General features: G+C 37.3%; 2 protein-coding genes across 2 annotated transcripts in view; one reads left to right on the top strand and one right to left on the bottom strand.

Annotated features, from left to right (window-relative positions):
• The first annotated feature begins 16565 nt into the window (after positions 1-16565).
• On the top strand, positions 16566-19276 carry LOC145629170 (peptide methionine sulfoxide reductase B1, chloroplastic-like). Its single transcript, XM_081681705.1, has 5 exons — positions 16566-16823; positions 18154-18265; positions 18346-18411; positions 18516-18713; positions 19009-19276. Exons 1-5 carry the CDS (start codon positions 16637-16639, stop codon positions 19046-19048), a joined length of 603 nt encoding a protein of 200 aa, XP_081537831.1. The 5' UTR covers positions 16566-16636; the 3' UTR covers positions 19049-19276.
• An 80-nt stretch (positions 19277-19356) lies between these two features.
• Positions 19357-24484, bottom strand: part of LOC145627992 (SH2 domain-containing protein B-like) — a 12962-nt gene continuing 7834 nt past the window's right edge. Inside the window, exons 7-12 of the mRNA XM_081680328.1 lie at positions 23630-23907; positions 23379-23541; positions 22053-22396; positions 21430-21507; positions 21248-21331; positions 19357-19755 (exon numbers count right to left, since the gene is read on the bottom strand). Of these exons, the coding sequence (XP_081536454.1) occupies positions 21304-21331; positions 21430-21507; positions 22053-22396; positions 23379-23541; positions 23630-23907 (891 nt within the window). The 3' untranslated portion in view covers positions 19357-19755; positions 21248-21303. The remainder of the gene's footprint in view (positions 19756-21247; positions 21332-21429; positions 21508-22052; positions 22397-23378; positions 23542-23629; positions 23908-24484) is intronic.

Genomic DNA, 24484 nt, shown 5'->3' with positions numbered 1-24484 from the left:
TTCAATTATACAAGCCTTTCTTCATAAACCACTTTGAGCCTCGTCTAACGATAGACCTTTCTTTTTTTCAAGCTACATCTACCTAACCTTGGGATGGGATGGTGTGTAACTTATGCAATTCTAAAAAGCTTGAGTGATTTCAAAAGATCAAAATAAATAGCAAAAATAAGCATAAGCAAAAAATAAATAAAAGTGTACAAAAGGGTAAGTGTTCCAATGTCTTTAGTATGAAAATATCTTCGATAAGAACACGTCTCAGATTGCGTCTCTTATCGAGTGCTCGGTACCGTGCTTGAGAAACATGAATGCCAAGTGAGTGATAGATCGCATGATCGGGATTGCCCACACTTATAAAAATAAAATAAATGCTAAAGCAAAAAGAGCTAAAAAAAAGAGTAGAAAACTTCAAGCATAAAAATACAAATATTCAAAAGCAAGGTTGCACACCCTGGGGGCTTATCTAGGGTCTTGAGCCTTTATCCCCTTCTTCTTCTATAACCTTTAGCCTAACCGCGTTACAACCCTTAAAAGACCTTTTTGAGGTATACACACACTTGTGCGAGGTTTGGCTAGAGCTACGTTCGGCCTGATTCCTAACGGATACGTAGGCAACCTCCCATCGAGGTGCGGCCGTAATAAAAATGCATTCATATTCACATTCACACACTTACACCATAATCATATCAAGGAATTCCCTATGCTCATCCCTTTTCATTTAGAGCTAGACTTGGGGGCTTGATCCCTACATCATTAGCTTATCTAGCTTAAGAGTCACCACCATTTGACTCTTTTAATAAATAATATCTTTTCACACACTTAGCTCTTGCGGCCTAGCTTTAGTGTCACTTTCACACACTGCACACATACATGACCAAATATATTTCCCTTAAGAACCCTTTGTCATGAAATCTTAACATAACGCTGAAGCATGCCTTGTCATATCAACATCACTCATCAACCATAATGGTCATTGCATCACGAAGTATGAAGTGCTTAGCCTCCGTGCCTAAGTTACCCAAATACTTTCATCATGGAGTCAACAGTTGAGATAGCCTAGGATGGGTTAATCCTTGAATCTTGAGAGATAGTATCAAACAACATTTGACTAAGCTCGTTCAACATGCATCTTCAAACTTTTGATTTTCTTTTTCACGTCTTTCTTTTTCGGGAGAAAGTCGGTACCCTCCACAAAAATGATGGAAATTTTTTTGCTTTTTCGCATTTTCGAGTCGCACGATCACATTACAATGCACACACGAGTCATGTACACATTGAGTCATGTCGTGCCATATCACTTTGATTTGAGTCTAACACATGTGTCATTACACTTCGAGTCGAGTCAACCTCGAGTCAGTCAAACATATCGAGTCAAGTTTATACCTTGAGTCGTGTCAAGTCGATGAGTCAAGCAACGTTAAACCTTAGGTCAACCCTAAGATAATTAAAGAAATTGGCAAAGTTCTATAGTCAAAAAATAAATACAGGTGCAGCAGAATAGGGAAGACCCTACTCCAATTCTTGGCGCCAGAGATATCTCAGCAACGACAGAGCTCGAAGCCTTTTAGATTGGTGATTTCAACCTCATACATCAATTTCGGGTTCCTTGGTACGCCAGTTAGCCCCTATAAGCAATTTGACATGATTAAGTAGTCGGCTCGATTACAATCGTAGTAAGTGATTGACCTGACAAAACATTGTCTCACTTAGCTTAAGCGCCTAAAACACTGGCTCATTACAATCGGTTCAAAAGCAAACACTTAAACGACAATATTTCCAAATATGGATTGTCACGCATTCTTATTAAACGACAAAGTTTTCCAAAAATTGGATTGTCATCCCCAACTGACAATATTTCCAAAAATGGATTGTCGTGCATCTTCTTCAACGACAATTTTTCCAAGATCGGATTGTCATCTCTGGCAAAGTTTCCAAGCGTGGATTGTCGTGCTCCTTCTTTGTTTGTCAATTTTTTCCAAGTTCGAATTGTCATCGCTGGCAAGTTTTCCGAGATTGGATTGTCATACACCCAGTTCCCTATAGAAAAATTTCCCAAAGGATTGTTGTAGGTTTCTATTCATCATAAATATCGGCAAAAGTTCCTCAATGTGGATTGTTATTCATTTCAGTAAGTGGCAAATTTTCCCGAAGTGGATTGTCGGTCGACTCTTTTTTGCAAATGTTCCAAGATGCGGATTGTCAATAGTGGCAATATTTTCCCTAAAGGATTGCCGCATACCGTTGGCAAATTTCCAAGGTGGATTGCTTTCAAGAGTTATATTCCAAGATGTGGATTGTCGATCATAGAAATGTTCTTATGAAAGATTGTTACGAAGCATTAGCAACTTTTCCAAAAATTGGATTTTGGCAAATTTTCCGAGATACGGATTGTCGCTTCATCGTGGCAACATTTCTAAGGATGGATTGTTACGAAGCATTGACAACTTTCCCTAAATCGGATTGTCATACATCATACAAGAGTTATGTTGGCAACTATTCCCAAAGAAAAGAGGATTGTCATCACAGCAAAAGCACCGACATACTGGTTCACGAGCAGCAAAGCGCCGACGTACTGGCATAGCAAACATTAAAAAGCAGTGATCTTTTCGAAGACTATCACAGCGGGAAAAAGAAGCTCTTTTTTCAGAGACAAGTGAACATCGAAACAGCAAGGTGGCGTTCCCTAGATTGTGGAGAGTTGTCACAAACAACTGAGGATTGTTTCAACAGAAGCAATCTTCGATGATATTCCCTTGGACGTGGAATATTATCATTGCGGGGAGGATCGTTTCAGGCGAAGCAATCTTCTATATTTGGAAGCAGTTACAGGCGTAGCGGTTTTCAAGCGGGATGGCATTCTCTAGCTTGCAGGAGCTGAGGTCATCAAAACAACAGTACGGCAGCAAATCGGTTACTTTCATAGACGTGTACTTGACGGTGCAAGATACGCGTTTCTTAACTCTTTTATCTGTTTAACTAACGATAGTTTTGCAGGTATTGGCGTTATAAGATTGATTTAGGATTGCAGAACGTTCTGAATCATTCTCCGTCCCTATCGATACTTTGGCTTTCGTTTTCGAAACTTACGTTTCTCCAAACTCAGTCAAAGTGGGGGCTTCTGTAGACACCCATTTGTGTCTCCCCAAAACCAAACCCAGTGATGAGTGCCTTTCACGTCGAATCATAATCGAATGAAACGAAAGTGTGGAAAGGTCTAGTGTTGCGGAAAGTTTTATTTCTTTTTCTCTTCTCCCTGTTTTTGAAAACTTTATTTTAAAGAAAACAGCCAATCCAGTTTGGTTGGTCCATGATATGGGTCCAATAATGGTGTAGTTGGATGGGGCTTGCAAAGACCTTTCCAACGATATATTATAAGCCCAATTCCGATGAATATTGAGGAAATTATGGCCAATTTACTAAACTGGGCCCGGTTTGAGCTTTAAGTACGGCCCTATGATCTAGGGGAGGGCCTAATATAATTTATCATTCCTAATGAAATTAGGAATGGTTTTAGTCTTCTAGAAAATTCTAGAAGGTTCTTTTCATTCCTAATTCAATTAGGACTCTTCAGAGTTTTAATCAAGATCAAATAGCATTTTCAATGGGAATTATATTATTTTATCTTCCAGTACGGAAATTTATCAGATTTTCGAAAACGTGTTAAAAGTCAGTTTGGCGTCCAACCCCAGGCCTTGGCGCCTGGAATCGGGATTGGCGCCAGGCGCTAGCCATTGGCGCCTGGCGCTAGCCACTAGTCCTGGCGCCAATTAGCCAGGGCTGGCGCCAAGGTTGTTTTGCGGTCTTCAGACTCTGTTTTGTTAAATTATCTTTTTTGGATGATTTTCTCTATAAATATCGTATCAAAAACTTCATTTTGATTCACCAATTCTCTTTATTCTTAAGTTTTCACCAACTATCTTCATCATTCATCAACAAGCATCATCGATCATCAACTCTCTTCATTCACAAATTATTCATCAATTAGCATTCATCTACAGTCAAATAATCCTTTTCATTCATCTCTTTTCATCAAATTTTATTCACCAACTCTCATCAAGATTTTCTTAATTATTCTCTCTCTTTTCTAAACTTTGCTTTTTAATACAAAATTCCGCATTCACAAGATCTAGAAACACCTAGCCATATTCGAAGTTGCCTTCGCCCTAGACGTGAAAGGTTTTGATTTCTGAGGGTTTGGTCCCAAATCTCTCTTTCAATTATTTTTTTTAATTGTTTTGTTTATTATTTTTCCTTGAAGTTACTAACGTGTGTATTTTGTTATTAGAAAGAGGTACGAGGCATCAAAGTAAGTACTTTAATGGTTTTAATTGATTTTATGATGTAGATATCATGTTTACATTGTTATTATGATATTCCTAGTATCACGTCTAGGGTAACTTTAATATTAAATATGACTGCTATGATGCCTTTTATTCTCTTCCTAATATTTATGATTGTTAGTATCATGTTAGGGCTAAAGCTTTGATTTTTATTGCTTAGTGACTATTAGGGTTTGTTATTAATCTTGTTAGTATCATGCCTAGGATCTTGCTATTTTTATTATGCTTTAATATTAACATGAACATGATTATGATTATAATTGTTATAATTTATGATGATTATGAATATTATTATTATTATTTTTATGATGATTATGATTTTTATTATCATGATATTATTATTATGTTGCTTGGTATATTTTTTATTATTTATTGCTTGATCACCTTTTATTGCATGTTAAAGGGAATTAGTACTTGTAATCACGCTTAATAAGATAATTAATAATCTTGTTAGGGTTAATTGTGATTATAATTCAAGTGATCGCCAATAATAGATTTGTTTGTGCATTAATATTCAACCAACATAGATTAAACAGGTTTAGGGTTAATCCTATTGATTGTATGTTAATCAGAAAGCGCACATTAATACGAGCAGAATAAAGTAGAGGCCTATTATTAGGGCAGGTTCAATCTCTTTTAGGTTGGATTTGTACCATCATCCCCGAACCCTTATTTGGTTCATGACCTTATGGAGTTGACGATCTCTTGGATCGTTAAGGGGTGTAACCTTCACCTCGTGATGGTTTACAAGTTCCTTAAAAACTTGTTGGCGACTCTTTTGCTCTATCTTCTTCCCTTTTGGACGCCACCGTACTTTAGTGTATGATCACAGTGGGGTTCGAGCTAATGGGATTTTAAAGGCTTGAAATTATTCCCTACAGGAGGTTCACGGCGTCCTTACCAGTTGTCATACTTCACCCTATGGTGGACATCATGGCCCCACTAAAACGGTGGCTAAGATTAATGAGTCAGGCTTCTTTTGGCCTTCTATGTTTAAAGATGCTAACACTTTTGTGCAGGCTTGTGACTCTTGCCAGAGGACTGGCAACATTTCGCGGAGGCATGAGATGCCCCAAACTGGGATTCTTGAAGTTGAAATATTTGATGTTTGGGGTATCGATTATATGGGGCCGTTCCCTTCTTCCAATGGGAATTGTTACATACTTGTAGCCGTAGATTATGTGTCCAAGTGGGTGGAAGCCATAGCTTCACCAACAAACGATTCTAAGTTAGTCATCAAGCTCTTTAAGAAGATCATATTTCCCAGGTTTGGTGTTCCACAAGCTATTATTAGTGATGGAGGTACCCACTTCCATGAAAAACAATTGGATAACCTCCTTAAGAAGTATGGCGTATATCACAGAACAGGGCTTAGTTACCACCCTCAAACTAGTGGTCAAGTTGAGGTCTCTAATAGGGAAATCAAGGCGATCCTAGAAAAGGTAGTAGCCAAGTCAAGGAAGGATTGGAGTATGAAGCTTGATGACACACTTTGGGCATACCGAACAGCATTCAAGACACCGATTGATACTTCACCTTATAGATTAGTTTATGGTAAGGCATGTCACCTTCCCGTAGAATTGGAGTACAAAGCCTTTTGGGCGATCAAAGAGCTTAATATGGATTCTAAGGCCGCGGGTAAGAAGAGACTCCTTCAACTCAATGAGTTGGATGAGTTTAGATTGTCGGCATATGATAGTGCGCGGATCTACAAGGAGAAGACCAAGAAGTGGCATGACAAGAGGATCTTACCAAGGGAGTTTGCACCGGGTGATAAGGTTCTTCTCTTTAATTCTAGATTGCAGATTTTCCCAGGAAAGTTGAAGTCTAGGTGGTCCGGTCCCTTCACTGTCACAAAGGTGAACAAGTTTGGTTCGGTGGAGTTGGTGAATGACAAAGGTGAAGAGTCCAAGGTAAATGGCCAAAGGTTGAAAGTGTATCATGAAGGTGCTACCTGTAGACACCCATTTGTGTCTCCCCAAAACCAAACCCGGTGATGAGTGTCTTTCACGTCGAATCATAATCGAATGAAACGAAAGTGTGGAAAGGTCTAGTGTAGCGGAAAGTTTTATTTCTTTTCTCTTCTCCCTGATTTTGGAAACTTTATTTTAAGAAAACAGCCAATCCAGTTTGGTTGGTCCATGATATGGGTCCAATAGTGGTGTAGTTGGATGGGGCTTGCAAAGACCTTTCCAACGATATATTATAAGCCCAATTCCGATGAATATTGAGGAAGTTATGGCCAATTTACTAAACTGGGTCCGGTTTGAGCTTTATGTACGGCCCAATGATCTAGGGGAGGGCCTAATATGATTTATCATTCCTAATGCAATTAGGAATGGTTTTAGTCTTCTAGAACATTCTAGAAGGTTCTCATCATTTCTAATTCAATTTGGACTTTTTAGAGTTTTAATCAAGATCAAATAGCATTTTCGATGGAATTATATTATTTTATCTTCCAGTACGGGAAATTTATCAGATTTTCGAAAACGCGTTGAAAAACAGTTTGGCGTCCAACCCCAGGCCTTGGCGCCTGGAACCAGGCTTGGCGCCAGACGCTAGCCATTGGCGCCTGGCGCTAGCCACTGGTGCTGGCGCCAACTAGCCAGGGCTGGCGCCAATGTTGTTTTGTGATCGTCAGACTCTGTTTTGTTAAATTATCTTTTTTGGCTGATTTTCTCTATAAATATCGTATTAAAAACTCCGTTTTGATTTACCAACATTCACCAATTCTCCTCATTCACCATTCATCATCTACAATTCTCTTCATTCACAAGTTTTAATTAGCTTTTAATAAACATTCATCTTTCTTTTCTAAACCTTGTTTTTAAATACAAAATTCCGCATTCACAAGATCTAGAAACACCTAGCCATATTCGAAGTTGCCTTCGCCCTAGACGTGAAAGAAAGAGGTACGAGGCATCCAAGTAAGTACTTTAATGGTTTAATTGATATTATGATGTAGATATCATGTTTATATTATTATTATGATATTCCTAGTATCATGTCTAGGGTAATTTTAATATTAAGTATGATTAAAAGTACGATGCTTCCTATTTTTCTTCCTAATATTAATTCATGTTAGTATCATGTTAGGGCTAAAGATTTGATTTTTATTCCTTAGTGACATGCTAGGATTTGTTATTAATCTTGTTAGTATCATGCCTAGGATCTTGCTATGCTTTAACATGATTATGATGATTATGATTATGATTAATATTATTATTAATGATGTTGATTATTTATTATGTTGCTTGATATATTTTATTGTTATTGCTTGATCACGCCTTTTATGCATGCTTAAACGGAATTTGGTACTTGTAATCATGCTTAATAAGATAATTAATAATCTTGTTTAGGGTTAATTGTGATTATAATTCAAGTGATCGCCAATAATAGTTTATTTGTGCATTAATATTCAACCAACATAGATTAAACAAGTTTAGGGTTAATCCTATTGATTGCATGTTAATCAGAAAGCGCACATGAATACGAGCAGAATAAAGTAGAGGCCTATTATTAGGGCAGGTTCAATCTCTTTTAGGTTGGATTTGTACCATCATCCCCGAACCCTTATTTGGTTCATGACCTTATGGAGTTGACGATCTCTTGGATCGTTAAGGGGTGTAACCTTCACCTCGTGAATGGTTTACAAGTTCCTAAAAAACTTGTTGGCGACTCTTTTGCTCTATCTTCTTCCCTTTTGGACGCCACCGTACTTTAGTGTATGATCACAGTGGGGTTCAAGCTAGTGGGATTTTAAAGGCTTGAAACTATTCCCTACACTACCATTAGAGATGTGGAGGAGACTCTCCTAACTCCACTTCCAACATGAGCTTCAAGGTGGTAAGAAGGTCGTGCGGGACCTAGATAAACCAGCGCTTTGCGGGAGGCATCCCATATTTCATGCTTTCTAGGCTAGTTTCGCTTTTCCTTATTTTTGATTTTTATTTTAGAGAGGCGAGGAGAGTGATATTTCACCAAATATAAGTGTTGTTGTACAGATATGAATTTGACAGGTATAAAGCCTTAGAAAAATTTGAAGAAGAAAAGAAATCGGAGAAAAAGGAGTGCAGCCGAGTTGGGCTCGGGCCCGATCGGCTCGCCCGATCGGGCGCGCAAGCAACCCAGATTTCAGCCGCAAATCCGCCCGATCGGGCAAAGCAGCCCGATCGGGCGCGCAAGCAAGGTTGAAATCGGACCTATTTTCGCCCGATCGGGCGAAGCAGCCAGGTCGGGCGCGCAAGCAGGGTTGAATTCAGAGGCATTTTCGCCCGATCGGGCGAAGCTTGCCCGATCGGGCGCTTTTTGTGGAAAATCGAGTGAAGGAAAAGATATTTCGGGCGAGCAAAGTGGAAAAATTTTGCTTCGTGTTCGCGCCCGATCGGGCGCGCACCTGAAGTTCTGGGAAATCGCATTTTCGCCCGATCGGGTGCGCCATCAGCCCGTCCCCCTTTATTTTCTTTTCTCTTCTTTCTTTCCTCACTTTCTCCTTATTTCATCTTCTTCATTTCACTTTCTCTCTCTAAAACCCTTCCATTTTCAAACCTTCAACCTACACTTCAATTCAAGATCTCCTCCAATTCTTCCATCCAAACTCAAAAATTCTTACATATTCCATCTCCCCTCATCTTCCTCTACAATCTACACTAATTTCCCCCTACTTTCTCTCAAATTTTCTCAAACCCTAAGAGAGAGAAACCTTCAATTTCCTACTATTTTACAAGAAGATGACCTCAAAGCGTTCAAGGAATCAAAGGGGTGAGAGTTCGAGGGCACCACAACCAACATTCAACCCGGATCTTCAAATTTCGGGATGGGAGGAGGTTGTCATTACCTCGGAGGAGCAACGGGTTAGGATGGTCAACCTCATCGATCGTCAGGTAATCTCTACCCGTTTTATTCATCATCCCACATTAGTTAGGTTAGGCTTAGATAAATATTTGGAAAAATTGTTCAAAGGTATAGGCATGAGTGGTTTTTTTCAAATGTGCCATGATACATATGATTACTTAACATTGGAATTTATTTCAAGTTTTAATGTTATTAAAATGAATGCACTAATTACTCATGTACAATTCCGATTATTAAACAACGATGTGAGACTAACTCTTAAAGAATTTGGAAAGTTGTTTGATTTAAAATCGGATAAACCTATTGAACCCTCTCAAGACCACACCGCCGTGGTCTATAAGAGGCTAACTGGGGAGGATTTAGTAAACCTCCAGCATGCCAAAGGGACGTGGATTCAACACCCCGTCCCAAAACTTTGGCAAAGATTTGCCGGCCTCACTATTTTTGGGAGGCATGAACCGGCAAATGTTAGGAGAGATGAATTGGAACTATTGGCATCCTATATAATTCCTACTGCTGAAAAATTGAACATACCCCATAGGATAGACAATCACTTCCAAAGGGCAGCCAATGCGGCCGAGGCTAGTAGGTCTAGGGCACCTATTTACTTTGGGGGGTTAGTGACCCACATTGCTAGGAAACACCTAGGTTGGAACCCGGATGAGCATAGGAAAGTTGTGGGATCGAACCTCATGGACCTACCCTATTTAGGGAGTTTGAACTGGGTGCAACCTGTGGGGAGTGATACTTGGTGGATAGTCCACCGACAATCGGGTAGGAGAGACCAAGCCTTTACCTTACCCAACCCCGCCTTGACCAAATTTGAGAGGGGGAAGCCCTCTTATACTTTCGAGATAAATGGTCAAGGTGAGGTTCAACCACCTCACCCCTCACCACAACCCCACCATTTCCCCATTCACCATTCACCACACTACCAACCACCTCCACCCTTCACCTATGGCATGCCCACTTCCTCGGTCGATTACAATGTCGACCCCAATGCCCCATATGACTTTTCGGCTTTTAGGAGCCAATTAGACCGCATCGAGACGGGGCAAGGGAGAGTTGAGGGTATGATGCAAAACCTAGACTCTAGGTTAAGCACCTTAGATGGGCGGGTTGGTCACATAGAGAGGAACCTACACTACAAAAAAATGTCCATATAGAAACGGAATTCTAGCGACGGAATTTTATCCGTTTCTAAATTAGAGACGGAATCAAAAAATCCGTCTCTAAATTAATTTAGCGACGGAATTTAAAAATCCGTTTCTAATTTAGAAACGGAATTAAAAATTCCGTCGCTAAATTAGCAACGAAATTGAAAATCCGTCTCTAAATTAGAAACGGATTTTTTTTCCGTTGCTAAATTAGCAACGGATTTTTTTTCCGTTGATGAATCTAGCAACGGATTTTTTTCCGTTGCTAAATTTAGAGACGGATTTTTTTCCGTCGCTAAGTTAGCAACGGATTTTTTTTTTCCGTTGCTAAGTTAGAGACGAAATTTTTTTTTCCGTTGCTAATATGAGCAACAGATTTTTTATTCCGTCTCTAGATAATTTTTTAAACTAATTATTTAAAATATTACATTAGAGACGAATTATGTAAGTTAAATTCATCTCTAAACTAGAAACGGATTTTCAAATCCGTCTCTAATTTAGAAACGGATTTTCTAATTCCGTTTCTAAACTAGAGATGGATTTTAAATTCCGTCTCTAATATTTCTTTCATTTATTATCAATTATGTGCGTAAAAGTAAACAAATAATATTTGGTATAGTTGGTAAGAGTATCAATATTTGACATTGAGGTCACGGGTTCGACTCCTACTAACAGTAATATTGCGATTGGAGATTCAAGGAGCGTTACATGGAAAGCCGAGTCGGGTTGACCCGAGTGAGGTCGACCCAAATAGCAGATTTTTTTTCGATTCAAAACATTTTTTCCGTTGCTGAATCTAGCAACGGATTTTTTTTTTTTTTTCCGTTGCTGAATCCAGCAACGGATTTATTTTTTCCGTTGCTAAATCCAGCGACGGATTTATTTTTTCCGTTGCTAAATCCAGCGACGGATTTTTTTTTCCGTTGCTAAGTCCAGCGACGGATTTTTTTTTCCGTCTCTAAATTCATTTAGCGACAAGGTTTTTACCAACGGAGTGATTCCGTTGATAAATCCGTAGCTAGCTATGTCCAGCGACGGATTTTTAGCAATTAGCAACGGATTTCACCTGTTGCTAAAAGGCCAAATTTTTGTAGTGCTAGGGAGGGGCCTTTATCCCATGTATGATGATTACGCCCGTCGGGGGGCTATTCCTCCCGATTCACTTACTCCCGATTGGTTCCAATACCCCCAAGGAGGGTATTATCACCCCGGTGCGTATGGTACTTATGTGGACTACTCTTCGGTCCACGGATATGGGGGTGATGCTCCTTTTGGGGGTATGGGTGGGAATGTGGACCCTAACTACTTTGCAGGTGGTTCGGGGTATGGAGGTGGTGGCTCTAGCCATGGAGGAGCCGGTTCTAGCCACGGCGGGGGCTATTCGAGGATGGATGAGGATGAGGAGTAGGCTACTCTCCCAAGTCAATGAGGGCATTGCTTGATTTGGCTTGGGGGGTGTTCTTTCACTTGGTAATTCTCTTCCTTTTCTCTCTTTATTTGCTTTCTAGTATAGTTTTTATTTGCTTTCCTAGTGTAGTTTTTATTGCTTTCTTATATATGAAAAACAAATACAAAAAAAAATTGAAAAATAAAAAAATTCAAAAATACGTTCCAATGAATTGTAAATCATGCTTCCCTGTGCCCCATACTTAAGAAAAATTATTTTGATTCTTGGTATTTGATGATGAATATTGTGGATTTGTTGGTCATGATTTGAAGTTTGATTGCTTGGATTCCTAAACATGCGTCAATTTTGTCCAACTACTTGTGAATATAGTGCTTGACTAGTTGATTTGGTTAGGAAATGTGTGATAGTTCCATAGTTCCTGGTATGTCAATGAATTTGAGTATTGATTTGCAACTATGAGTAGTGTTTCATGACTCACTATTATGCACATGTGGAGGACGAAGGCAGTTGTTCTTTTAGGTAGCCTTCAGATTTATTTAGATACATTTGTTCCCTTCTTGCTACCCATGTTGTTGCCTTGACTTTTTATTGTTTATAGCCACATTACAAGCCTTAATTGCCCCATTGGTTACTAGTCCCAAGCTTGGCTTGGGGGAGCTATTAGTGAGTGAGGTGAGGGAGTTTGTAGTGTGCACATTATTTGCACAATTTGGGTGGGTTTTGAGAAGTAATTTGTTCTTGATCATATTTTTGTTTTGATGAGTTTAAAAGTTGTATATTTTTGAGAAAAATAAAAGTGTGATGAAAAAAAGAAGTTCAAAAAAAAAGTGAGAAATTTGAAAAAAAAAAAGGTGAACTTCTAAGAAAAAAAAAAAAGAGAAAAAGTGTTTTATGTTCAAATGTTCTAAGTGAAGGTTAATCAAAAAGAAAAGAAAGAAAAAAAAGTTGAGTTTCAATGTAAATATTTCAAGTTATGAGTTCAAAGTTTGTTATTCACTCTTGTTCCATATTATCATATTTTTATGAGTGAAATTGTGAGTGTTGGGATTGTTTATATTGTTTGGATTATATTTGGTGGATTGTTGTTTGGAGTTGGTTATGTTGGATATGTGTATGATCATTATTTTTGATCATGGGTTTATTAGGATTTGGCTCCCTTTTAGCATAGCTTTTCTCTCACATAATCCCAAATTTATCCTACCTTTACCCTAGCCTTACATTACAAGCTTAAAAGACCTTCCGACCTTGTGCATAGAAGTTATGTAAATGTGAAAGTGTTGTTTATCAATGCAAGTTATGACTTGGCATATTTCGAGTCGACTAGTAGGATGAGCGTTCAATGTTTTTATACACACGAGAGTGTGAGTTGGGAGGGCATTGTTCACATTAAAGGGGTTGGTTAGAGAGCGATCGAGTACATTCTTTACTCGCCACATAAATGAGAGTTGAGTGTGTGAGCACTAGTCTTGAATTCTATATGCTCTTGTGGTTTGCTCTACTTGACAATTGTTGGGGAGGAAGGGTGATTAGATGGATAAGATTGATTGATGTTGAAGCGTGTTCATTAGATTTGCCTTGAATCGTTGGTTTTTGATTTGATTATTGGGGTGAAGTATGTTTTATATGTTCATTGATGAGCTCTTTGCTTAGGGACAAGCAAAGGTTTGGCTTGGGGGAGTTTGATATGTTTATTTTATATAGTGTTTTATCCCCGTCCCTTGGTCGTTATTAGTAGTGTTTTTGGCTCTTTCGGGCCACTTTTATTACTAATTTGTGTGTTATAGTGTTTTCGTAGTTTTAGTTGTATTTTACAGGAAATTGCACTCTTGGAGCATTTTCCCGGGCTTTATGGATCGACTACGGAAGCTAAAAGGACACGACCACTCTTGAAGCCCAGGATCGGTGAGAGCCGGTGATTAAGGGCTCAGTATGTGATACCGGGGTTATTGGATCGATTAATCAAGACCCGATGAGGAAACTTAGATTGGGCCGAGGAATTGAGCCCAATCGAAATCCAAGCCTCGAAGAAGAAGACCGGGCCTGATCGGGCAAGCATACGCCCGATCGGGCGGCTGCGCGCATAAGGACCCTCAAGGAAGAGGCGCGCCCGATCGGGTGAGCGTAAGCTCGATCGGGCGCGGCACACCAGTAGCGGGCAAGGCAAAAAGGCGGGCCCGATCGGGTGGCCCTTCGCCCGATCGGGCGCGTGTTTTCTTAGTATATGATTAGTTTAGTTTTAATTCTTGTTTTAGGAAAGGTTTAAATATGATTATGTACGGAATAATTAGCTTACCTTCTTTCTTCGACTTTCTCTCTCTACTTAGTATTTTTCTCTCTCTTAAATTCTCTCTAAACTTTTGTTCTTAATACTTCCTTTAATTCCAGATTTATTTTTGGTACAATTTCTTCCTTTTTTTAATTTCAGCTATTTTAATTGTTTTCTTGATTATGCTTTTAATTATTTACTTGATTGGCTTAGTTATGATGATTAGTGAGTAGTTCCATTCTAGGGTTTATGGGGATCCATAATTAATATGAAGGGATAGTTTGTTATTGTTGATTATTGATATTGCATGATAATTTCTTATTGAATTGTTTTAATTCTTTGCAATTAGATTATGAATCGAGCAGATGTAATTTGATTGTGAATGTTTAGCAATATTGAATTGATGAATCGAGCAGATGTTGATTTAATATTAAAGGCTAATTTTAATAGGAACTTAGGTCTAGTAAATTGCGAGAGCCTGTTAGATCTATGTTGATTAATAAATTGTGAGAGCCTGTTAATCATGTTTATCTGTGCATTGTTAATTATTAATTACTTCGTTCTATCCTGGAATATTAATTATTGGTGAACCTGTGACCCTAGGTTTCCTTATTATTGATTCTTTTCTCCCTAAACTTATTCTTCGTAGTATAGAATTCATACCTAAAAATATTGGTTACTTAGATAATTTAGATTATAATAATTAATTAGAATTAAAAAGACCTGTTTCCCTGTGGAGTTCGACCCTACTTCCCTATCTACTTTAGTTAGTGATTTAGGTAATTATTTTTTATTAGGGGATACGACTTTACCCTGTCACCTCCTTTCATGGTTCCGAAACATATGGAGTTAGTAATCTCATGGATTATGAATGGGGTGTAATCTTCACGGGTCAATCGTTGTTGCCTTTTGTTGTCCCTTAATCGTGGTCGCCTTAAATGATCCGTGAACGGTTTACATGTTCCTTAAAAACTTGTTGGCCTAGCGGCTCTCTACTTTCCTTGTCCCTAATCGTTGTCACTGATCGTATATGTCAAATCCCGCTTCCTATGAGTGCCAAACATATTCATAACATGCTTAACGTAGGCGCGCTTCAAAAGATGCTTACAATGAGAATTTTATATTTAGGGTTTTGGTAATAATTGGGAAAGTGATTTAGATTAATAAGGATTTAGGGTTTGTCATCAACTCTATGATCGAAACATCAGCGTGGAATGCGAAGGTCTCTACTTGGAAAGATGCAAAGACATCGAAAATCACTACTCACGTCAAGCTTGAAGCGGTGGGGTGTGAGCTATGCTAAATATGCAAATTAGTTATGATTTTGATTATAAAAATTATGTTAATTTCTCTAAATTTGTGGTTTACAAGTCTATTATTAATATTTCAAATGCTGTATAGCTATTCATTGATGAAATTATTTCTTTTCGTCAAAAAAAAAAAAAAAAAAAAATCTTCATATTTTGCATTATCATTCTCTCTTCTCCTTCATCATCAAATTTCTTCAATTTCTTCATCTTCTCTTTTCCCATTATCTTTCTCTCTCTCCCTCCAACCCCATTCTCATGAATCAAAGAAGAAGGCCTCCCTTTTATTGTTTCGATCCCATATATGGAGATAAGCACTTGTGGGTTTTCGTTGGGGTTGTTTTCGTGGGTGGTTTGTGTGGGTTTTTCATTGGGGTGGGAATCCGAGGGTTTCGTGGGTTCGTTGGGTGGGTTTCATGGGTCGTTCGTGGGTTTTCGTTGGGATGGGTTTCGTGGGTGGTTTGTGGGTTTTCGTTGGTTTGGGTTTCATGGGTTTTTGTTGGGATGGGTTCGTGGGTGCTTAGTTGGTTTTCGTTAGGATGGTTTCGTGGGGGTAGGGTGGGTTTGTTGGTAGTTTCTTGTGTGGTTTTTGGCCTGGGTTAGTGGGTGATGGTGAAGGTGGTGCGGATGGTTGTTGGTGGGTCCTTGAGGTGACGGTGCCTTAGATTGATTTGTTTAATTATCCAATTTCTATCCTCTAACTAATTAATCACCCTTTAGAAATTTTGCTTTGGGATCTGTGCTCACTCCTTTGTTGCAAATAATAGTTAACGGAGGAAGTATATTAAATAACTAAGTCACTAAAAAATTGAGAAAAAAACATGATAAGATCCATTTAGAATCCATTTTAGACCCTAGACCCGCTAAACTTCGAATCTAAATAGTTTACACTCATTAGATTTGGATCAACTCCAAAAAAATTGGGTTTGAGCCCGAATCTTCTCGGACTCAATCTAGATCCAACACATTTCCATCCCTAGTCAAATTTGACCCGAATAAAACCCGATTTAAATTTTAACTTTGTATCAACAATAATTTTACATGATTTAAATTTGAAATGGACCCAACTTTCTCAACGGCTCAACCCGACCTCATCTAACGCGATCCAAATAGCCGAATTTTCACATCTATATACAAGAAATCACATAAATAATGAGCAACTTAGAGAGACGTGGCAATGTTATAACCAGTATTAAATCAATTCCATTCGTATATTTCACCCTTACATTTTCCTTTTCTTTTAAAAAAACAAGAAAATTAAATTTATTAATTGACTAGTTTGTTCTTAAGAGGGTGGCAAACTAGCAATGGCTTCTCAGAGTTTAAGTAGTTTAAGCTTGAATACGCTAGTATCTTCGAAACCCCAATTAAGACTTCTTCCAAAATCAACCATTTTATTAACTTCCAATTTAATAAACAAATTTTCTGGAAAAACATTAGCAATTCGTGCAATGGGTTCTTCTGCTTCTTCTCCAAAACCAGACAGTTTTCAAGGTTTGATTCTTTCCACATTTATTTTGTCCTGTAATTTTTAACATAATATTCTTTTGTGTTATTGTATTTGTTTGAGAAGATTATAAGTTAGAAAGACACTACTGAAAATTTTGAATTAGGATTAGCATAGTTATTGATATATATTGAGTTGAAGATTTGATTTTTGTTATTTTTTGATGTATATATATTTTAGTTAGGATTTTCCCTATTTTATTGTATTATTATATTCTCGAGATTGCTGTAAAATAATTTGGGAATGATTGATTTTGTGATCATGATATATTGCTGTGTTATTAACTTATTAAGATTGCTGTACAATCCGTTAATCAGTTGGTAATTTTGTAACACTACAGTGAAGATACAGAACACATGACCTCTATGAGAGTTACATGCTATATACTCTTTTTGTTGCGCTTTTAGATATAAAGTACTTCTTCTATTGTTTCTGTATTTTTGGAACATAAAAATAGGTAGCTACAGTACAAAGCTAAACTAGTGAATACTTTGAAATATAGACAATGACGAATGATGCTTTTAAGCTCGAAAAAGATGCTTCATACGAGTACAAGTAAATGTTTTTGAAGGGACTTTTATATAGAAATGGTTTTAGACTGCCATCAAAGTGCATAAACCATTATTTCCAATAATCTAGATAGTTTTAATCATCATGGTTATTACTAGGTGTTGAGACTGAAAGGAACTTGGAGCAGCTATATATAGCGGCAATAGCGCCATTTACTTTAATAAGAATCTTATATAATTATCTAAATTAGGAGTAATTTTGGAGTTTTCTCAAAATGTTGCTTGGCAGCATGATTTCAAGAGATATCAATAAGAACCTGAACTTGGTTATTCAAAATTCATTAAACTATTTCTGCCGATTACAGTCATACTGCTTTTATAGCTACCATGGTATGGTGGCATATGGAATATGCAGTTACTTTTATGCTTAACATGCCTTTCTATTCTCTACTGCTGCCTTTGATGTATTAGTCGTGTATCATGTTTTTTGTTAGCATTTACATAGTAAAGGGATGGGAGTGAGAGAGGGAAGTCGAAAAGGCAAAGGGGAGGAGGGGAGGAGTGGCTTGACCTTTCCTTCCAAATTTTTTTAACATTTGAAGGATTTTGGTTTATTAGAATGCCAAAGTATATGGATTTTGCCATTTTCCTCGCTTTCCTGATCCCATTTAATATACAAATCACGGAAGATGGATCCCTTAGCCTCCCTCCCCAGCCCTCCACTTTTAATTTTCTCGTCTAAACACAGCTTAAATATTACATCATGGGTTTCTGATAAGTAATTGCATTTGTTGGGTTTCTTTTCCAGAGACAGGCCAAAAAGACTATTCTTCTTTAACTGAAGAAGACTGGAAAAAGCGCCTAACCCCAGAGCAGTTCTATATATGTCGTCAAAAGGGCACTGAACGCGCTTTTTCAGGGTAAGGTTCATTTGAAGATAAGACTACTGTTTTCAGCTGACACTTAAAATTACCAAATTTAACTTTCTCATTTAAATCAGGGAATACTGGAGCACAAAAACACCCGGAACTTATCATTGTGTGTGCTGTGACACCCCTTTGTTCGAGTAAGTGCTTGCTGTCTAATTCTCTATGAGGTTTCTGTAGATATAATTGGCTGCTGATTGATCATATCACTCATTAATTTATAATGTATAATTGTTGTGTGTAGATCATCTACCAAATTTGACAGCGGGACTGGTTGGCCATCCTATTACGCACCTGTAGGAAACAATGTTAAGAAAAAGATGGATTTGTCAATCATCTTCATGCCCCGAGAGGAAGTACTATGTGCAGCTTGTGATGCTCACCTTGGACATTTGTTTGATGATGGTCCCCCTCCAACAGGAAAACGTTATTGCATCAACAGGTATGGTTTATCTATGTTTAAGCCTGTTTCTTTCTGGCTGAGCCTGGCTAACAAGATGGTCAGGTTGCTCAATTCATTATGAGTTTCAGGTCATGGAATCTTTTAATAAACCAATTATTTTCCGGCATTGTGTTAAATTTTGGGTTAGGTTTATTTTATTTAGGATAGGTGAAGTTATCTTTGATTTCTGACTGTAAAGCTTTATTAGATGCCTAGTTTTGCTTGGTCTTTCAGTGACATCTGTCCGTTTGGATGAGTTTTAATTAATTCTGTGCTCAATGATTTCATCATGCAGTGCTGCACTGAAGCTTAAACCGAAGAACGCCTCCGAATGAGGCATTGAGCTGATTCAGAACTGAGAAAGTGGCTTGTACACTTGAGCTTGTTTAAGTCTAATTTGTATATCCTCAGGTTGTTGGATTCAAATCGAGTACATCTTTGTAGATATAAGACTATTGAGAAGCATGTTTTATAGAAAAACAATGATTTTTTTCTTTTTGGAAGGCATAGAAAAATAATGTTTATTTACCCATCAATTTGTGAAATTGCTGTAAAGCTCTGAATTGAATTAGATTGTGTTGGCTGATTGTGAAAATATGGAACATAGGATTTTTTGTTGAATTTAGGTTGAATCAAATCGTACTGAAAAAAAAAATGCTAAAAGATGTTATGCTCCTTTAGTTTTAATACAACATTCTGAATGCCGGATAATTTCTGAAAAATATTCTACTACCATGAGAATATTCTACCAAGGCAAAACTAGATTACTTTGAGCTGAAAAAAAAAAAACACTATGTACTGAAATCACAGGTTCGTCTGGAGCTCTAGCTTCGCATATGTGCATTTCTTTTATCATCTGCCCTATGCTTTGTACCAATGTCAAGAAACTGCAATTAAATTTAACCTAGAAACGAAGAAATTGGAGAAACCCTCTTGAAAGAAGTGCACTGTAACATCTGCTCGTATTGCTTTAATAGTTAAGGACAATAAATCTGGATGGGTAATGGAATTCGTCCTATATTCCTGTACTAAGAACTCATATCTGCGACATAATTAACTGATGTTAGAAAACTAAAGTAATGAACTTGGACAGATTCAAAACAAACTAATTAGAAAACTGAAGCGCATCACAGTATATCAAAACCCTCTAATCCGCCCAAGAAAACAAGAACTACTCGTGACCATGTAGAAGGGGAAAAAACAACAAATAAAATGAAATCCCTATCGAAGGCCTTAGTGCAAAGATTACACATAAAAAGGAATAATTTCCCAGAGAAAGGCAGGTTGTTATGTGTGCAACAACGCATGTACTTAATATATTTGACATTTTAGAAACTAAGAAAGTTCGAAGATTTCACATAATGGATAAAAATGAATAATGGCAGATGTGAGATAAATGAGCATAGTCAACATACAAAGCAAGGTGATGGGAAAAGTAGAGGATTTTGCTCCTAATTCTGTCTATTCTCATGTTCCAATTAAAAAGAGCCAAGTCCATCTATCATCACCACGGTTTCTTTCTTAAGCGTGTAAAACCTGGCTTTAGGGAACCTCACACAGTTGTCATTGCTGCAAGCACTAACTACAGAGGTTGAGCTGTGGCGAATGGCAGCAAGCCAAAACCCACCAAAGAAGAGAGGGTGTCCATCAAATATTTACGAAACAATTCTTTAGACAAAAATATTCAAACAACAGGGTCTATTGACTAAGATCCAACTTATTTACAGGCCCCCAACTGCCAGACCACAATTCTATAACAAAATTGTGACCACTTCCATCCTGACACAAGCTTTAGGCCAATAGTGTCATTGCTGATTTATGGTTTCCTTTTTGTGTTTTTTACTTTAGAATACTGTGTTTTGCTTGTGAAGGGAGGGGAGAAGAGAAGAATCTCTCAAATTACATTGCAATGTGCTCCATTGAAACTAATTGACCTGAAAAGACAGAAGAAAGTTGAGACACTACAGACACTATATCATGATATGATCATTTTAAGGACAATAGATTTAGAATAATTACACCTGAGGTGGGACATTCGAAAGAACATCAAGTAATGTGGTCTAATCATTCTAATGTACAGAAGTCCCCATTATTTTATGTAGTTCTCTACAGCTGATGCTTAACTCAAAAAACCCTTCATCCCATTTATATAGTTGTTACATAAGAAACAATACATTGTTAGTGGATAGAAAGGGAATAGAGAGTATAAGGTATTGTTGGGATGCAGAGAGAACAAGATACGACGGACAAGGGAGAGAAAAGGGAAAATTAGTATTCAAATCATCGACTTTTATTTTAAAAGTTAGTGTGAAGTTTATTATGGGATGGACTGATGGAGGAGTGCCACGCAAATAAAACCTCAAATTTTATATTGCTGAATCACAATCAGCATAAAGCCAAAAGGGGTGTATGTTAGTTTTTTCTACTAGAAATAATCAATAATAACACTTAAGAAACAATACTTCATTACAAAAACTCATAAGTGCACATAAGAAGTTTAATGCAGAAACTAAAAGTAGGAACCAGAGGCTTACCCCAAATGAAATGTGTCTGTAAAGCTGGGAAATATTTACACAAGTATAGTGACAATTTAAACGCTCAAATCACTCCTCGTTATCCTGGATCACACATGCCCATACAGGTCATCATCATAATAAATAAAATCTAGCCTCAGAGAATATGAATAGACATAAATGTCAGGGGAAAGATCATATACCTTCCTACTCGAGATAGCTCCGGTTCAGACAAAAGCAACTCCTGAAGTGGCTTTTGATTTGTGTCAAAAATATCAGAACTGTTGCAAAATAAAATAAAATAAAAAACTATAAAAATTGGAAGTCCAGGTCATCTTCAAATATATTAAAGTAAAAAAAAAAGAGAGAAAGAAAGAAGATGATATCAATCCAAGAAGTCTTATAAGTAGCAATATCCCAGACAGTTTTAGGAGAAAGGCCATCTTCATATATATTACTCTTGACAATTATTTGTAGACTAGTGGAATATAGCATACTAATCGAAATGGACTGATTCAAAATGGCCATCTGTTCAACAAGTGGAGATAGTCATGATTTTCCATTTTTTTAAAAAAAAGGAATTATCTCATGGTGAAAATAATAGGAGAGTCATCGTCTTGCTAGTCGCACACACAAGCATATGACATTTAACTTCTTGATTGATGCACAGGACAGTTTATTTATTTTAATTTTTAGTTTTGATTTTAATTATGTTTTTGTTTTTTGTTAATTTTATTGAATAAAGGAGTATGCAAGCAAACAGCATTGTTCAGATATAGAGAAAAGAGGATGACGAAGGTAGATGATAGTAAATTACCAGAAATACCTGTAGTCCAAAGATAGCTGCCTATGGTGCAAAGAGAAATCTCTGCCAACATAGGATGCAACTAAACTACCTGCATCTGGATGAGGCCAACTTCTGGTTGTTGGAAATCTCAAGATGAATGTTCCAGGCTCTTGAAGTCCCTGCGGACTCTGAAGGGCATACTCCACTTCTTCCTTTGTAACAAATCCTTCAATCCACTTTGGTGAGATAGAAGCCCACAGTGCATTGATCCCATGTCTTGATATTGTAAATGCCACTGGATACAACCAACGCCACAATTTATCAAAGTCATCTTTGGTGAGATACTCACTGCCTCCCGAAATTCTCCTCAGAAAATTCAAGTCCTGCCATGCCAATTTATGCTAATAAGTGATCTAGTGTTATATGAACCAATTGTTGCTTATGGCTAGAAGCCAAAAAAAATGGTAAAAAAAAAAAAAATCATAAAACATACAACAAAACACTCAAAACAAACTATAACTTATCTTTACAAGCATAAAAATGTTTTCGTAGAGACGGTCATTCTGCTTTCATTTAGGAAGGAGCAGACAGTTAGCAACGAATAGTTTTTGTAACTTACACATTGTACATAATCTGGAGCAGCATTCTGGGGACTAATGGCTTCAGTTTGATAAGTTTGTGAGTAGCTATATAAGTGTATCTAGTTGGAGCAAGAAAGTTTAAGGAACATACTATAGAAAATTTCTGCTTAAAATCTATATGTCTCCTCAGCAAGAAACGAAGTACATGTTAGCACACAACAGTTAAAAAAAAAAAGTTCATGCCAAAGAAGACATCATCCATAGGGTGTTCAGAATCTTCAGATATCTTTTTGATAATATTAAGGGGTCGTTTGGTTCATTAGGGAAGTGTAAATTCCCATGAAATTTCAATTTGTGGGAAATAAATTCTATCATCAAAATCATGGGAATTCAACAAATTTGTTTGGTTAAGGATGGAGGAAGTAAATTCCCATGGGAATTTCAACTTACCAGGGGGGGGGGGGGGGGGGGGTAAGTGAATTCCCATGTTTTGTGGGAAGTCAAAATTCACATGAATTTTCATTGCCCCCATTTTCACTTTTTTGTGTCAACCAAACAAGAGGGTGAAAATGAAATTCATGGGGATTTTGACTTCCCACAAAATATTTAGCCAACTAAACAAGGCCTAAGATGCATGAGCAGATTTTCTCTTGGTAACATAACAAATGCAAAATTTTTGTATATTTATAGTTTATCATATGTCCTTGTACATATTTGGAGGCTATAGCTAGGTGACAAAACTTAGTGTAGCAAAGAACTCAAACATGTCAAAAATAGGAATTACCTGTTGAGTGAGAGATCTTGTGCTGCAGCTAGAAATCCTCATGAACTGTTCTTCTATCTCAAAAACAACATTGTCCCATTGAACTCGATGACTATTTTGTGAAATCAAATTCCAAGCTCTTTCTCCTTCCTCCAGCAGTTTTTTGGCAATCATAATTTGGTGCCTAAGGGGAAATGGAAACAACTTTAAGTACCAATGGCTGATTACAAAGATAGCTTTTTCATCCATCAAACAACTAATCTAATTATTACCTATGGTGATCACATCCAGAAAAGAATGAGACCTTTTCAGCCATTGCTACTATTTCTTGCTCAGAAGCATATAACGAGGACTCCTTAAGCATGATTGACCTTTCAGATAATCCTCCAAGGCAATATCTGAAAATTGTCAAATCTGAAGTGAGGTCTATGTTGCAAGTAAAGCTCTTTGATTCTGTATTTCCTGCGCCAGCGCTATCTGAATCTGATGCAGAGCTATCTATTTCTCCATAGTTTTCTTGGATACTCTCCAAACTGGTCCCTACTACATTCTGCACATTGTATTGGAAAATAAAGAAGAAGTTAGTGGATGGAAGACCCCACCCATATGAGAAATAGGGCTTTTGATAAGGAATTACTTTTCATTAAGAATTACTTTTGATTTATTAAGAATTAATTTTTGTGAGAATAGACCCTTCTTCCCTATGAAAATTTATTAAGAAGGGTCTTATTAAGGGTCTATGATTTATAAAGGAAGTAATTTAGGAATTACTTAGAAGAAGGGTTTTTCATTAAGAATTAATTTTTGTGAGAATCAGGGTTTTTATTAAGGGTGAAAGGAGTCACCATTAGTAGTATAAAGAACTCTAGCTTTGTGGATACGTGTTGGTAACAAACACCAGTATGAATAACACATAATGGACCTTAATATGAGGCATTATAAATGAGATTATAGATACCATGAATAAGCATATCGAGAGGAATTGTATGATTTGTATCTCATAAATTCAACAGTATTGATAATGAAAGGGATGATCAAGCTATCATGATTGTCCAGGAGACATATTACGTTATGCTGATAAATATGCTTTAAGATTGTCTGAACTCAGAAAAATAATAAATATTGCA

Source organism: Chenopodium album, chromosome 4 (assembly GCF_948465745.1).
Source record: "Chenopodium album chromosome 4, dcCheAlbu1.1, whole genome shotgun sequence".
NCBI lineage: Eukaryota > Viridiplantae > Streptophyta > Magnoliopsida > Caryophyllales > Amaranthaceae > Chenopodium > Chenopodium album.
Note: the sequence above shows the minus strand (reverse complement) of the source record. Positions and strands in the feature narration are given on the sequence as shown.